The sequence below is a fragment of the Chanos chanos genome, chromosome 13 (genome assembly GCF_902362185.1).
Source record: "Chanos chanos chromosome 13, fChaCha1.1, whole genome shotgun sequence".
Taxonomy (NCBI): Eukaryota; Metazoa; Chordata; class Actinopteri; order Gonorynchiformes; family Chanidae; genus Chanos; species Chanos chanos.
In genome coordinates this window covers 3,387,501-3,400,000 of record NC_044507.1, presented here as the reverse complement: position 1 = coordinate 3,400,000, position 12,500 = coordinate 3,387,501, and the positions used below count along the sequence as shown (strand labels likewise).

At 46.3% G+C, this 12,500-nt stretch overlaps 2 protein-coding genes across 4 annotated transcripts in view; one reads left to right on the top strand and one right to left on the bottom strand.

Annotated features, from left to right (window-relative positions):
- impdh1a (IMP (inosine 5'-monophosphate) dehydrogenase 1a) overlaps positions 1–1,305 on the top strand; it is an 11,671-nt gene extending 10,366 nt beyond the window's left edge. For all 3 annotated transcript variants that reach the window (XM_030790198.1, XM_030790197.1, XM_030790196.1), the window contains one exon: positions 1,258–1,305. In XM_030790198.1, coding sequence (XP_030646058.1) covers positions 1,258–1,279 — 22 coding nt within the window. In that variant the 3' untranslated portion in view covers positions 1,280–1,305. The remainder of the gene's footprint in view (positions 1–1,257) is intronic.
- A 6,151-nt stretch (positions 1,306–7,456) lies between these two features.
- Positions 7,457–12,500, bottom strand: part of prrt4a (proline rich transmembrane protein 4a) — a 6,505-nt gene continuing 1,461 nt past the window's right edge. Inside the window, exons 2-4 of the mRNA XM_030790481.1 lie at positions 11,715–11,888; positions 7,876–9,469; positions 7,457–7,818 (exon numbers count right to left, since the gene is read on the bottom strand). Coding sequence (XP_030646341.1) covers positions 7,521–7,818; positions 7,876–9,469; positions 11,715–11,888 — 2,066 coding nt within the window. The 3' untranslated portion in view covers positions 7,457–7,520. The remainder of the gene's footprint in view (positions 7,819–7,875; positions 9,470–11,714; positions 11,889–12,500) is intronic.

Here is a 12,500-nt window from a genome sequence, read left to right as displayed (position 1 = left end):
AAGGTTTAACCTCCCGTCCACCTCCCTCTCTCTACTGTCTGTTTATTACAACAACAACAACAACAACAACAAGATTAAAGATCCTAGTGTTCAGGTGTGATACCTGTGTTTCTCTCCTTTCTCTTTTGCACTCATCCTAGATATTCATTCATGCCATGTAAGTACTTGGCTCCCCCGCGCTGTGCCTGTAATCCTGTAAAACCATGCAGTCTCCTGCTGCTCACACGCTGGTGGCCGGGGCTCTAACCTGCTCTAGTCATTCTTATGTGGGACTAGTCTTTATGTGGGACCCTCCTGTTCAGGGCATTTCTGGCTCTGTTTTTCACACCTTTGTTTGGCCTTAGTCTCTCTCTCACTCTCTCTCTTTCTCTCTCTGTCTCTCTCTCTCTCTCTCTCTCTCTCTCTCTCTCTCTCTCTCTCTCTCTCTGTCTCTGTCTCTCTCTCCCCACTCTCTCTCTGTCTCTCTCTCTTTCTCTCTCTGTCTCTCTCTGTCTCTGTCTCTCTCTCTCACTCTCCCTCTCTCTCTCTCTATCTCTCTCTCTCGCTCCCTCTCTCTCTCTCTCCTCTTCCCTAGTCATGTGCAGCCCCTCCTTCTCTGGTTCCTTGTGTTGATATAAGGCTTCATAGCTTTCCTTCCCTGTGTCCTGATGTTTTTTCTGTGGATGTTAAATGAAAGCTTAAAGAACTGGAGGAGCAAAAACATTGGACAAGATTCCTTTTTACTTCTCTCATGTCGTCTGAGTCAGGAGGAAGGAGGAGATTGTGAGAGATACTGTACTGTGAGATTAGGAGAGACACACTTAGATTTATGTAGACTGTTTTCAGGTGGTGCACAGCTCTGAAGGGCACTGAATGAGACCCTTTACTGAGAAGAGAAGAAATATTTGGGCTCGAGTCCCTTTGACACACCTTTTATCTTTTTACATTTTGGCCCTTGATTTGTAGTCGTTAACACAGACAGGCCATGCTGCAGGTGTGTTTTAGAGTAAACGTCCTGTGTATGTCTGTGTCCTGTGATGACGCGGTCAGAGTTACAGTCTGAATGGCAATCTGACTATGTTAAAGGTGGTAAATAGGCTGTAAGTAACTGGGTAGCTTAAGTCCTGGTTAATCCTCTCTGTCTTTGAGCAGTCTGTCTAGTTTGAGTGCCTGTGCTCAATGTCTGTATTTCAGTTTTACTTGACTGTGTGTTCTCTCTCTCTCTCTCTCTCTCTCTCCCTCTCTCTCTCTCTCTCTCTCTCTCTCTCTCTGCTGTAGTTACGAGAAGCGGTTATTCTGAGGGCGGGGGTAGAGGTCAGATTCGCGCTAATCCTGCCGTACCAACTCCCACCATCTCCAAACACAGCAGACACCTCTGACCCCGCCTCGCTCCCTCCTCTGTGCCCCCCCCCCCATCCCGAACTCGGCCGGCTCTGAAGGACAGGTCTTCTCCTGAAGGAGGGAGATCTTATACACGTGTATAGAAACTTGTATGTCTTACATATGTGTACAGACTACTGACAGAATCTTATATATGTGTACAGACACAGGGTGGACTGTGTGTGGTGTGTTACCACTGTTCTGACCAAGATGACTGACCCCAAAATATTTCTCTCTTTGTCCCTTTTGTTCTGTCTCTTTCTCTCTCTCTCCCTGTCTCTCTTTTTTCTCTCGCTTTCATTCTCCGTGAGACAATCTTGACTTGAAGAGCTGTAGGTTTTGCACACAAAGACCTGCTGGTGTCTTGTGTGTTCAGATCAGTCTAGAATATTTATAAATATGAAGCTTTGAAGAGACTGTGTGTGTGTGTGTGAGTGTGTGTGTGAGTGAGTGTGTGTATGGTGTGTGAGATGTCATGGCTCTATGGTGAAAGCTTTAGTTCTTTTCTGGCAAAACGAGACATTTAAACCAAAGCGGTTTTGCTGTTAATCTCCTCTGTCCTGTCATCGACGCAGGACTGACGCCTCTCAGCATAAAACACAGCTTCTCTCCGCGGTGTGAGTGCATGTGAGAGTTCAGTGTAAAATAACAGAGGAACCTTTGGTCTCCTGTGTGCTGTCTTAGCAGTACAGATCTGTTCAGTAGGACCAGACAAGTTTAAAATTAGCCTTAAATCAGGGACAAGGTCGAACCCGTGTGCCTTACGGCCGAGTGTGAACATCTTCGTTCGTTCATTCCACAGACATCCTGATAAGCCAGAGCTTCATGCATACGGACTGTTTTTGGTGTTCTTTTTGGGTTTTTTTTTTTTTTTTGGTTTGGCATTATGTTATTCAGGACATTCTATTCCTCAGAAATAAAAAACGTGTTCAAACTGAGCAATACAGGTGGATTGAATCAGATTTGTGAAGTAGACGGGAAACAGAGGTGCAGATTGTAAAGTAAGACACACACGTTGCTATTTATGTATTTAAGTGTGGATTGCTGTAACCTTCCTAAACCAGGGTTGCAATAATCTTCCGGGATCTTAACATTCCTCAGGTCTCCGAGGCATGGTTTTCCAGAGGCACAGTTTTCCAGAGGCACAGTTTTCCAGGTGCTGATTAGGTCTAGTCCATAACCATGAAACATTGTCAGTGGAGAGTATGTATTAACAGTGAAATGTAGTGTAGGGCCAGGTGTATTTGGTATGTGGAAAAAAAAATGACTTTGTGTGTTGCTACTGCTGTAATGGCAGAGATCTTTCAGACCTTCTGTCAGTTTAGAGACACAGTGGAGCTTTGCTTAACGTCGGCTTAAATGTGAGTGCATGGTCTGTTCATGTGCAGTTGGGGTATGCTCAGGTCTGAAGGACTGTGTGCAGTCGCGGTATGCTCAGGTCTGAAGGAGTGTGTTTGAATTCACTCAGACGTATACACTCACCAGGGAAACTGAAGAATTCCAAAACAAAACTGGCACATTTTTCTCATCAATGGCTAGAGATTCAGCACTCACATCTTTTCCTGAGGAAGGCTCTCTGTAGTGTGTGTGTGTGTGTGTGTGTGTGTGTGTTTTGTGTTTTGTGTGTGTGTGTTGCTTTCTGTCAGGGACAGTGGTGTTGTCTTAACTCATCACATTTCTCAGTTCCTCTCTGACACTCTCTGCTTGGCTCATATGTGGCTCTGGGAAGAGTGTGTGTGGGAATAAAGTGTATGTGTGTGTGTGTGTGTGTGTGTGTGTGTGTGTGTATGTGTGTGTGTATGTGTGTGTGTGTGTGTGTATACATGCTTATACTCCAGTCACTCTCTCTGCGGCACAGTAAACAGTACAGAGACCAGCCTTCTATTTATGCATTAAAAACAAAAAAGAAGAAGAAATGGTTTTAGTTTCTCTCTATTGTGGTTCATTTTTGTCACTCCCAGGCACTGTTCTGGAGTCAGTGGAGATATGTTGTGAATGTGGGAGCTCTGTTCTGGAGTCAGTGGAGATGTGTTGTGAATGTAGGAGCTCTGTTCTGGAGTCAGTGGAGATGTGTTGAATGTAGGAGCTCTGTTCTGGAGTCAGTGGAAATGTGTTGAATGTGGGAGCTCTGTTCTGGAGTCAGTGGAAATGTGTTGAATGTGGGAGCTCTGTTCTGGAGTCAGTGGAGATGTGTTGTGAATGTAGGAGCTCTGTTCTGGAGTCAATGGGGACGTGTTGTGAATGTAGGAGCTCTGTTCTGGAGTCAGTGGAGATGTGTTGAATGTAGGAGCTCTGTTCTGGAGTCAGTGGAGATGTGTTGTGAATGTGGGAGCTCTGTTCTGGAGTCAGTGGAGATGTGTTGGGAATGTAGGAGCTCTGTTCTGGAGTCAGTGGAGATGTGTCGTGAATGTGGGAGCTCTGTTCTGGAGTCAGTGGAGATGTGTTGTGAATGTAGGAGCTCTGTTCTGGAGTCAGTGGAGATGTGTTGTGAATGTGGGAGCTCTGTTCTGGAGTCAGTGGAGATGTGTTGTGAATGTAGGAGCTCTGTTCTGGAGTGGGTGGAGATGTGTTGTGAATGTGGGAGCTCTGTTCTGGAGTCAGTGGAGATGTGTTGAATGTAGGAGCTCTGTTCTGGAGTCAGTGGAGATGTGTTGGGAATGTAGGCGCTTTATCTATGAGAACACAGCGCATTATTTCAGCAATATCATAAACCTGCAGTGAGAGATGAATTTTTTCAGTGATAGAAACACTAATATAAATGTGTTCCAGACCCAGTAGTTTTAGTCTCTGTTTTATCTTTTGAACTTGTGCGAAGGGTGAGATCACCGTGAAGAAGATCTGATTCAGTCCCTTTGGTGTTTTTTTTTTTTTTCTTTTTTACTTTAATTTTATTTATTTGTTTATTTATTTCGGCAAGTCAGACTGCCACGAAACGTGAGCTGAGTCTAATAGCTTCATTCAGATATAAATAAAATCAAAGAAAATCTATTTTTTAGATTATATTTTTTAGATAGCGTTTTTCTTATGGTGTGAGTTGCAGTATTAACCCTGTGGTTGCTGTTCCTTATGGAAATGAAGACGTGTAAAGATAGGATTGAAATGTGGAGAAAGAGGGTTATGTCATCGTAACGTGGCACAGGTGGGCGCGTACAGTGACTGCTCGTCCGGACTGTTCAGGTGTCAACTGTTAAACTGTTCAGCTATTTTATCCTCAAGGACTGTCCTGAAAAAGATGTCAAATAATGATGTTTGGAAAAAGGTCTGTCTTAGACTAGTTACGTTCTGTAACTCTGACCCAAACTCGAACCTCAACCATTAGTGCAAATGTTCGTAGCATTTTGGAGCAAAATAAACTCTACGAGATCATGCTGAAAAAAGAGAAAAAAGAAAAAACAAAAAAACGAAAAAAAAAAACAAGAACTGAAAAGGGGAAATAGCACCCTCTGGTGGACTTTGTACAGCTTTACGGCCAGAAAATATACTGATGTTTTCCCCACAAAAAAAAAACAACAACATCCGATATTAATGTTTCTCAGCATTTCAACATTTGACATCTGTTTCATGCAGCAGAGGAAGTACTCAAATGAAAAGACAATCCTAGTTTTGCCCTGTTTGACTTACGCACCGAAACTCCTGAAGGGTCATGGAACTAGAAGGTCATCCTGAAGGTCAGCCGAAGGTTAAATGCAGCGTGTCAGAGTATGTCTGCGAGCAGCCATTCTGATTATGAACAAAACCCAGTAAAACACACGAGCGGTCACACGCAGAGTGAAACCTGGTTAAGCCCGGACTGTGTGTAGCACTGTGAGGCACAGTCTGCAATAATGGAAGTCATGATGCTTTGTCCTTACATTATCATTTTGGCAGGGCTCATTCTCAGAGCTAAGAGAACTAAACTCTCCATGTTGTAGCACTGGAAGACTCAGGCAGATAACCATGAAGACTGTATAAGACCTTAAACTGTGCTGTTTTGTTGTTTTTTTGTTTTTTGTTGTTTTGTTTTTTTTGCTGTTCATGTTTGTCTCTTAAAGCAAATCCCTGTGCACCCCGCTACACTGTGCAATAGAGTTACATTAATAATAAAGATGATTTAAATTTGAGTGCCTGTCAGCTGTCTTCATTTATCATTTGCATCATCTTGTCAGCAGGCGGCAGTATAAGAATGGTTTTGGCTCTACAACTTACTCCTGCACTCAAAGCTGTGTGAAGCCTCTTATGTTGATAAGAGGCTTTAATGGATAGTTGGTCACCGTTCAAATGTGCCTGTAAACCTGCAAATGAAAACAATGCAAAGATTTCCAGCTTATTTGGCTAATGTGTAAAATGCACAGCATTGTTTTAGTGCTGAGTCTGTGTTATATCAGCAAATATTTCTACACATTGTCTCATGACAGGACAGCTAAGATTTTTCTCTCTCTGTCCTTAAACTCTAAAACACCCCAAGATAACACCCCAGTTCGTGAAAAAATATTCCAAACGTGGGAAATGTCAATATGTGAACTTTTACTCCACATACAAGATTAAGTCAGTAATTCCTACAGCAATAAATACAGCAATTAAAGCAATCCAAATATGTCCCTGTATCAGGCAGCAACACATGTCTAAAATATAACCTTTCTACTAATAAATTAGAACCGTATAAAAAAAAAAAAAACAGGTGAGGGAAAAAGAGAGAGGGAGAGCGAGAGAGAGAGAAAAAGAGAGAGCGGGAAAGAGAAAGAGAGAGAGTGGGAGAGAGAAAGAGAGAGAGAGAGAGAGAGAGGGAGAGAGAGAGAGAAGAGAGAGAGAGAGTTAGTTTTAACTGTTGTGTTCTCTTTAAATCTGGTTTCTTGCTTTGAAACAGCTTTGTAATCACTTCTTTCCTCTTTCACTTACAAACAACGATAAAACCGATCTTATAAATTTTTATTTTTATTTTCGTACGTATGAAATGCTGTGTATTGCTCATAAGTGCTGCATATTTATTAAAATTACAAAATAAAACCTGTAAAGGTTTAAAATCTTACATAAAATAGCTCATAGTCAGGTTAGCTGCATATTTATACAAGAGGTGTTCAAATGGAAACAGCATCTATTTCAGTCAGAAAAGCAACAGTCTCCTCAAATCCTTAACAAAACAGTCCAGTTCATTTTCAGTGACACATATGGGTGCCAGTCACTTCAAAATGCCCAACCGAAATGCCACATTTACAGTGTAAGGATTATCTTGTTTCTGCTGTTTTCATTTGAATCACCTCTTTTTTTTGTTTAAACATACCTATATTAAATGGCATTCTCTACCACCACACTGAGGTCCATATTACAGTGTGGTCTAATGAGAAACAGTAGGCTAGTCAGACCGTCACAGAGACAGGGCAGCAGAATGTTCCAGAACATCTCTGGTACTGTTCACTATGCCAGCATACAGAACCCAGCATCTGACATACTGTATATCAGTGCATGGTCAATGTTTGTGGAGTGTTTACTGGAGAAAACCTCTAAATACAGCTCATATCCTAAGTTTCAGGTTTTCTGGATGCCACAGAGAGATTTTCCCAAAAGGTTATTGCATTTTTGTGGTTTTTATGGTTTTAATACAAGTTGGTACATCTTTGTCCCAGCTTCTAGAACGTACTTTGAATAGAAGTATAAACCCAGACATGTCTCCCACAGAAATCTTCTCTTTGGGTGGACTTCCGAACTCTCTGACTTTCCCATGAAGATCCTGAAGAAATAATCTTAGCACCTTTCCAGAGAATTGTCTAAGACTGACATTTGTAAAGACAAGAACCAACAGGCCGGTGTTGGAGTGTTTAAATTCCCATCAGACACTCCGTGTATATGTCCAACGCTCCAGCTTTTCAATGGCACTTCAGTTTAAATTCTGTTCAGAGACTGTGATGTCTCACTCATGGTTTCACAGACGTCTCTCTCTCTGAATGTAAAGTCTGTGTGTGTGTGTGGGTGTGTGTGTGTGTGTGTGGGTGTGTGTGCGTGCACGTGTTTGTGCACATATATATAATACACACAGACACACACACACACACACACACACACACACACACACACAGACTCTACATTCAGAGAGAGAGATGTCTGTGATTTTGGGTACAAGTCTTCTCTGTCTCCCTCCAAACTGTCTGGATGTAAATCATCCCTCTTCGGAGTGTTTTGTTGTGTTCCTACAGGTCAATGGTGTCACTGCTGATGCTCAGGGCATCTATCTGTCTGCAGACGTTGATGAACTCCACCTGGACGGCCAGCTCTTCCGCCTGAGAGAGAGCCTGCTTCTCCCCGGGCAGGTTCTCTCTGGACCCAGAGCCCAGCGCCGCGTAACGTTTTTCGGGCAGCTGACCCAGCTGGGCCCCCCGGGGAAGGCTGTTGTCCTGGTACTGACCCCCTGGTCCAAACCCACTGCAGCAGTTTGAGGGCAGTCTGTCCTGGGCTTTAGGAAAGACCCCATACAAAGAGCTGGAGCTGCTGCCTCTCCACCTGTCTTTCTGCCACGTGCTGCCCCCTATGGGTGGCCTGGGGGGCGCAGAGGAGGAGGGCTCCATGTCTCCGCAGGAAGCCGTGCGATAGAGGTGGGATTCGGCGGAACCGCGACGGCAGGGTTGGCCGTCCGGAGGTCCGCGGGTCGTCAGAGACAGTCTGGAAGAGCAGAAAAGACTACGAGGTAACAGCGCTTCTCTGTACAGAGCCTCGTCTATGCTGCGACGCAGGTCGATGGGCGAAGGCGGACGCAGGTCCACCGTCGAGTCTCCGACCAGACTGGCGTAAGACGACCTCTGGGAGACCACCCTGGACTTCTTCGCGGAGTGCGTTGGCCGCCGGGGGCTGCTGGGATAGTGGAGGTCCAGGCCGTGGAGGTCGTGGAGAGGCTGCTCCGACAGCGTGTAGAGGGGGACGCTTTCGCTCTCTCGACGGACGATGCTCTCACACAGCGCCAGCTTCTCCGCCGGGCGCAGGGGCCAGCCGTGCCCGCCGGGCAGAATGTGGGGTTTGGCGGACGCGGAGTCTCCGGAAGACGTCCTAGAGAACAAAGCGCCCCAGCCCGAAGTTTTGGGCAAGGTCGGCGGCGCCATGCAGCACAGGATGGGGTGTGTGGTGATCAGAGAGACGGTGACACACACGCCCATCTCACACACTCTGCAGGTGAGCTGGTAGCTCCACCACGCCCAGGGCTGCATGCCCACCGCTCTCCCGGGGGTCACGCCGAGAGCATGCAGCACGGCATACAGCCGCAGACCGCCACACGCCAACAGGAACAGTGCCGAAAAAACCCCGGCCCCCGTCGCGCGCTCCCACGTTCCCGTCTCCGTAAACGGGCACCAGTTCGCCTGGCACGACGTGCGTTCCGGCGAACTCTCGTTCAGTCGGTAGACCTGCGTGGCGTTGGCGCGGCAGTAACAGTAGAGGAGCAGATACACGAGGGACAGGAAGAGACAGAGGAGAGAGAAGGTGACGTCCGGGATCAAAGGAACGACAGGTAGACCGGGGAACAGCCGCAGCAACACCGCGGAGACCGTCACCACGACGACCTGCAACAGCAGCGGCGGCAGGACGGACAGCAGGGCACAGCCGCGCCGAAGCCCGGTTTTCTGGGAGACGGCCTGACCGCTAGACCGCGCCGAGAGGAGCAGCAGCAGGAGCAAACCCATGGTGCCTGTTAAACAGGGGTACAGCACCTCCTGCAGGGGCCACAGCCACGCCACAGGGAGGCGCTCTCGCTGGCCGTACGGGTCGTACAGAAGCAACAGCGCTCGGCTGGAACCCGCCACCAGCTGTAGGGCGTGGATCAGCGCGTAAAGGTGACAGTCGGAGGGCCAGCGGAAGGGAAGGGCCAACAGGCACAGCGTGGACAGCGCCGCCACCAGAGCAAACACACAGCCCGAGCCGTACGTGTGCAGTTCCCACGCCAACCCCCACGTCGCCATGGCCGCGTTCCAGTCCGCGCACAGCGGAACCAGCAGGGGCGGGGCCGGGGCGTCGGCGGCTGCGGTGGAAGAGGAGGAGAGGTCATTGTCAGGGTAAGTGGGGCCCCAGGAGACGTCTGCGAACAGATTACAGTCCGTGAAGGAGACTGAGTCTGTGGGTTGCAGGTCAAGCCATTCTTCAGTGGACCATGAACCTGCAAGAGTTAAAATGAACTTAAAGTAGTTTATAACACAGTTTATAAAATGCTCTACAAAAGTATTCTCCCTAACCTTTTAGATCACCACGGCTACACACACACAGTCCAGTTATACCAGAGCTATTTTTAAACCCTGAAAGCACACTTTTGGATTTTTCATTCCACTCTTCAGTTTTACTAAGATTCAAATACAGCCAAAGACACACCTACATGATGAGAAACAGCTAAAAATGATGTGTCACTTTCCCTTGTGTTCTTATTTAATTAAAGGACGATGAGAGACTGCCTGACTTTTCTGCATGTGAACTGCCTTTGACACAGGTTAGCTGTGTGGTGCTGATCTGGTGGATGGAAGGACCACTGCTGTGCCGTTAATGACGCTAAAGCCTGTTACAGCACTGCTTACAGCAACCGTAATGAGGATTTAGGAAAGTACAGGCAGGTGATTTCACATGAATGTATCTGTGTTTAAATATTTCTGCCCTTATTACACTCTGAGGCATCTTTTTACACACATACACATTACACACACGCGCGCGTGCGCGAGCACGCGCACACACACACACACACACACACACACACACACACACACACACAAATACATAATATAATCTGCATAAGTACAATTCAGAAAAATCAGGTAATCGTAGTGATAGGCAATTTAAACCAGCAGGGGGCACACTCTTGAGAAAGCACAGCACTGCAGCTGGCCAAAGATCAGTGGACCGTCCGGATATGAACAGTCATTCTATAGCTGCAGTTCAGCGGATGACGTCACTTTGGGATATGTAAGGTAGTTATTACACAAGCAAACGCTTGTGTTCCTTCAAGCATCAGCGTTGGGATAGAAATAGGACTAAATTACAAGGGGGAATAAACTATGCAGAGCTGAGTTGATTAGCTGGTCCACTTCAGAGAGAGAGAGAGAGAGAGAGAGAGAGAGAGAGAGAGAGAGAGAGAGAGAGAGAGAGGTACTGAACTAGGGCGCAGATTTAGGTTATGAACACACACACACACACACACACACACACAGAGTGAGAGGGGGGAGGAGAGACTGAGCAGATTATGGGGCACTGACCTCACTGCTGTTCTCATTTGTGTGACTATTTAAAAACTTGAAATTGGCACAGATTTACTGGCCACATTCAGGTACATTATATCAGTGTGTGTGAATCAGGGAGTGGACAACAGTGTAGCTGTATTACTTAATAACTGCACACACACACACACACACACACACACACACACAAACACACGCAAACTAAAAAATCAGATTTTAACAGAAGGGGATTCATTGGTGAACATTAAGTATCGATTGCTGGTTGCGGTGAGTGAGGATTGATATCATCTGTATGAAATGAGGAGAAGATACACAGAGGGTCATTACTGGGAAAACTGGTGGTGTCACAGGAGAGAAACCCTCAGGTCACGTCAGGAGACAGATGTCAATCTTTGTGCTAGCAGAAGAGCAAGTGGTAAATATTCTGTTAACCTCAGTTCTACAGGTAACAGTGGATTCTGAACAAACAGATTACAAGTTCTGCCTTCCTCAGGGGAAGACCTGTCCCTCTCATGACAGACCGGTCTTATTAACTGCAGTCAGATCTTGACTGAATCTGAGTGTTCCAGGACTCTGTACCTGTTATTTTGGGGCAGGGCTACACACAAGCCCGTTCTCACCTTCCTACCATTACACACAGACGTTTGTCTGTGTGCTTGCTTATGCCAAAACTTATACTTACAAGTTTGTAAAAAACAAACAAACAAACAAAAAAACACTTGGAAATACTGAAGAAAACTACACTATTTATTAAACAGATGGCACATCTTGATTTGGGAAACACAACAGATGAAAGAACAGACTATGTCCTTTCACTATGTGAAAATGGACTAAAATGATACTTAACAGGTTCTGCTGTAGAGGGGAGATAGACAGACAGACAGATAGATAGATAGATAGATAGATAGATAGATAGATAGATAGATAGATAGATAGATAGATAGATAGATAGATAGATAGATAGATAGAGAGATTCTGCATGTGTGTGTGTGTGAGGGAGAGAGAGAGAGAGAGCAAGAGAGACAGACAGATAGAGAGAGAGAGAGATTCTGCATGTTCGTGTATATGAGGGAGAGAGAGAGAGAGAGAGAGAGAGAGAGACTTGACTAGTCAAGTCAGAGAGAGAGAGAGAGAGAGCAGACAGAGATACAGATGGACATATTGATTATGGGTTGGTTTTACCTGGGCTAGCCGTACGTGATGTTTTGATGGAAGATACTGTGGACCTGGTGTTCGGACCGGATTCCTCCTCCTCCTGTAGACCATCACCATCATCGTCTGACTCACCGTGACCGTCACGCTCTCCCTGTGATAGAGACCCAGTCCGGTTCTGCTGAGGCCCAGATTCCCTGCCCACTGAAAACCCGAAAAGCGGTGAATGGCTCAGTAATGAACAGCATGTGGGGCAGCGTGACAGACTTCACTTGGGACGTCTTTACACTGCTCCACAGCCAATGAGGTGTCATTATTCCCAGTGCTGACTTTCCCCTGGTAGGAGTGGAACTGATATTAAACTGTTAACATGAAAGCTCAACACTATAGGGGCAAATGCTAACACAAGGGCTTGTCGTTTAACAGGATGGCAGGCCTGACTGACACACAGTCCTCTCAAGACAGTCACATACGTGTGTAAAAGGCAATCAGATGGAGAGAGAGACAGGGAGGGGGACGGAGACAGACAGACAGACAGGGGGCAGAAAGAGAAAGAGAGAGAGAGAGAGACAGACAGACAGACAGAGAGAGACAGGGAGACGGGGCAGAAAGAGAGAGAGCGAGAGAGAGAGAGAGAGAGACAGACAGAGAGAGACAGGGAGGGGGACGGAGACAGACAGACAGGAGGCAGAAAGAGAGAGAGAGAGAGAGAGAGAGAGAGAGAGAGAGAGTGCTATGTTACAGTGCCTGGTGAAACTCACGCTCCATTCAGTATCTGAGTGGAGCAGTGGATGGTGACACCGGTGCCCGGTTCTC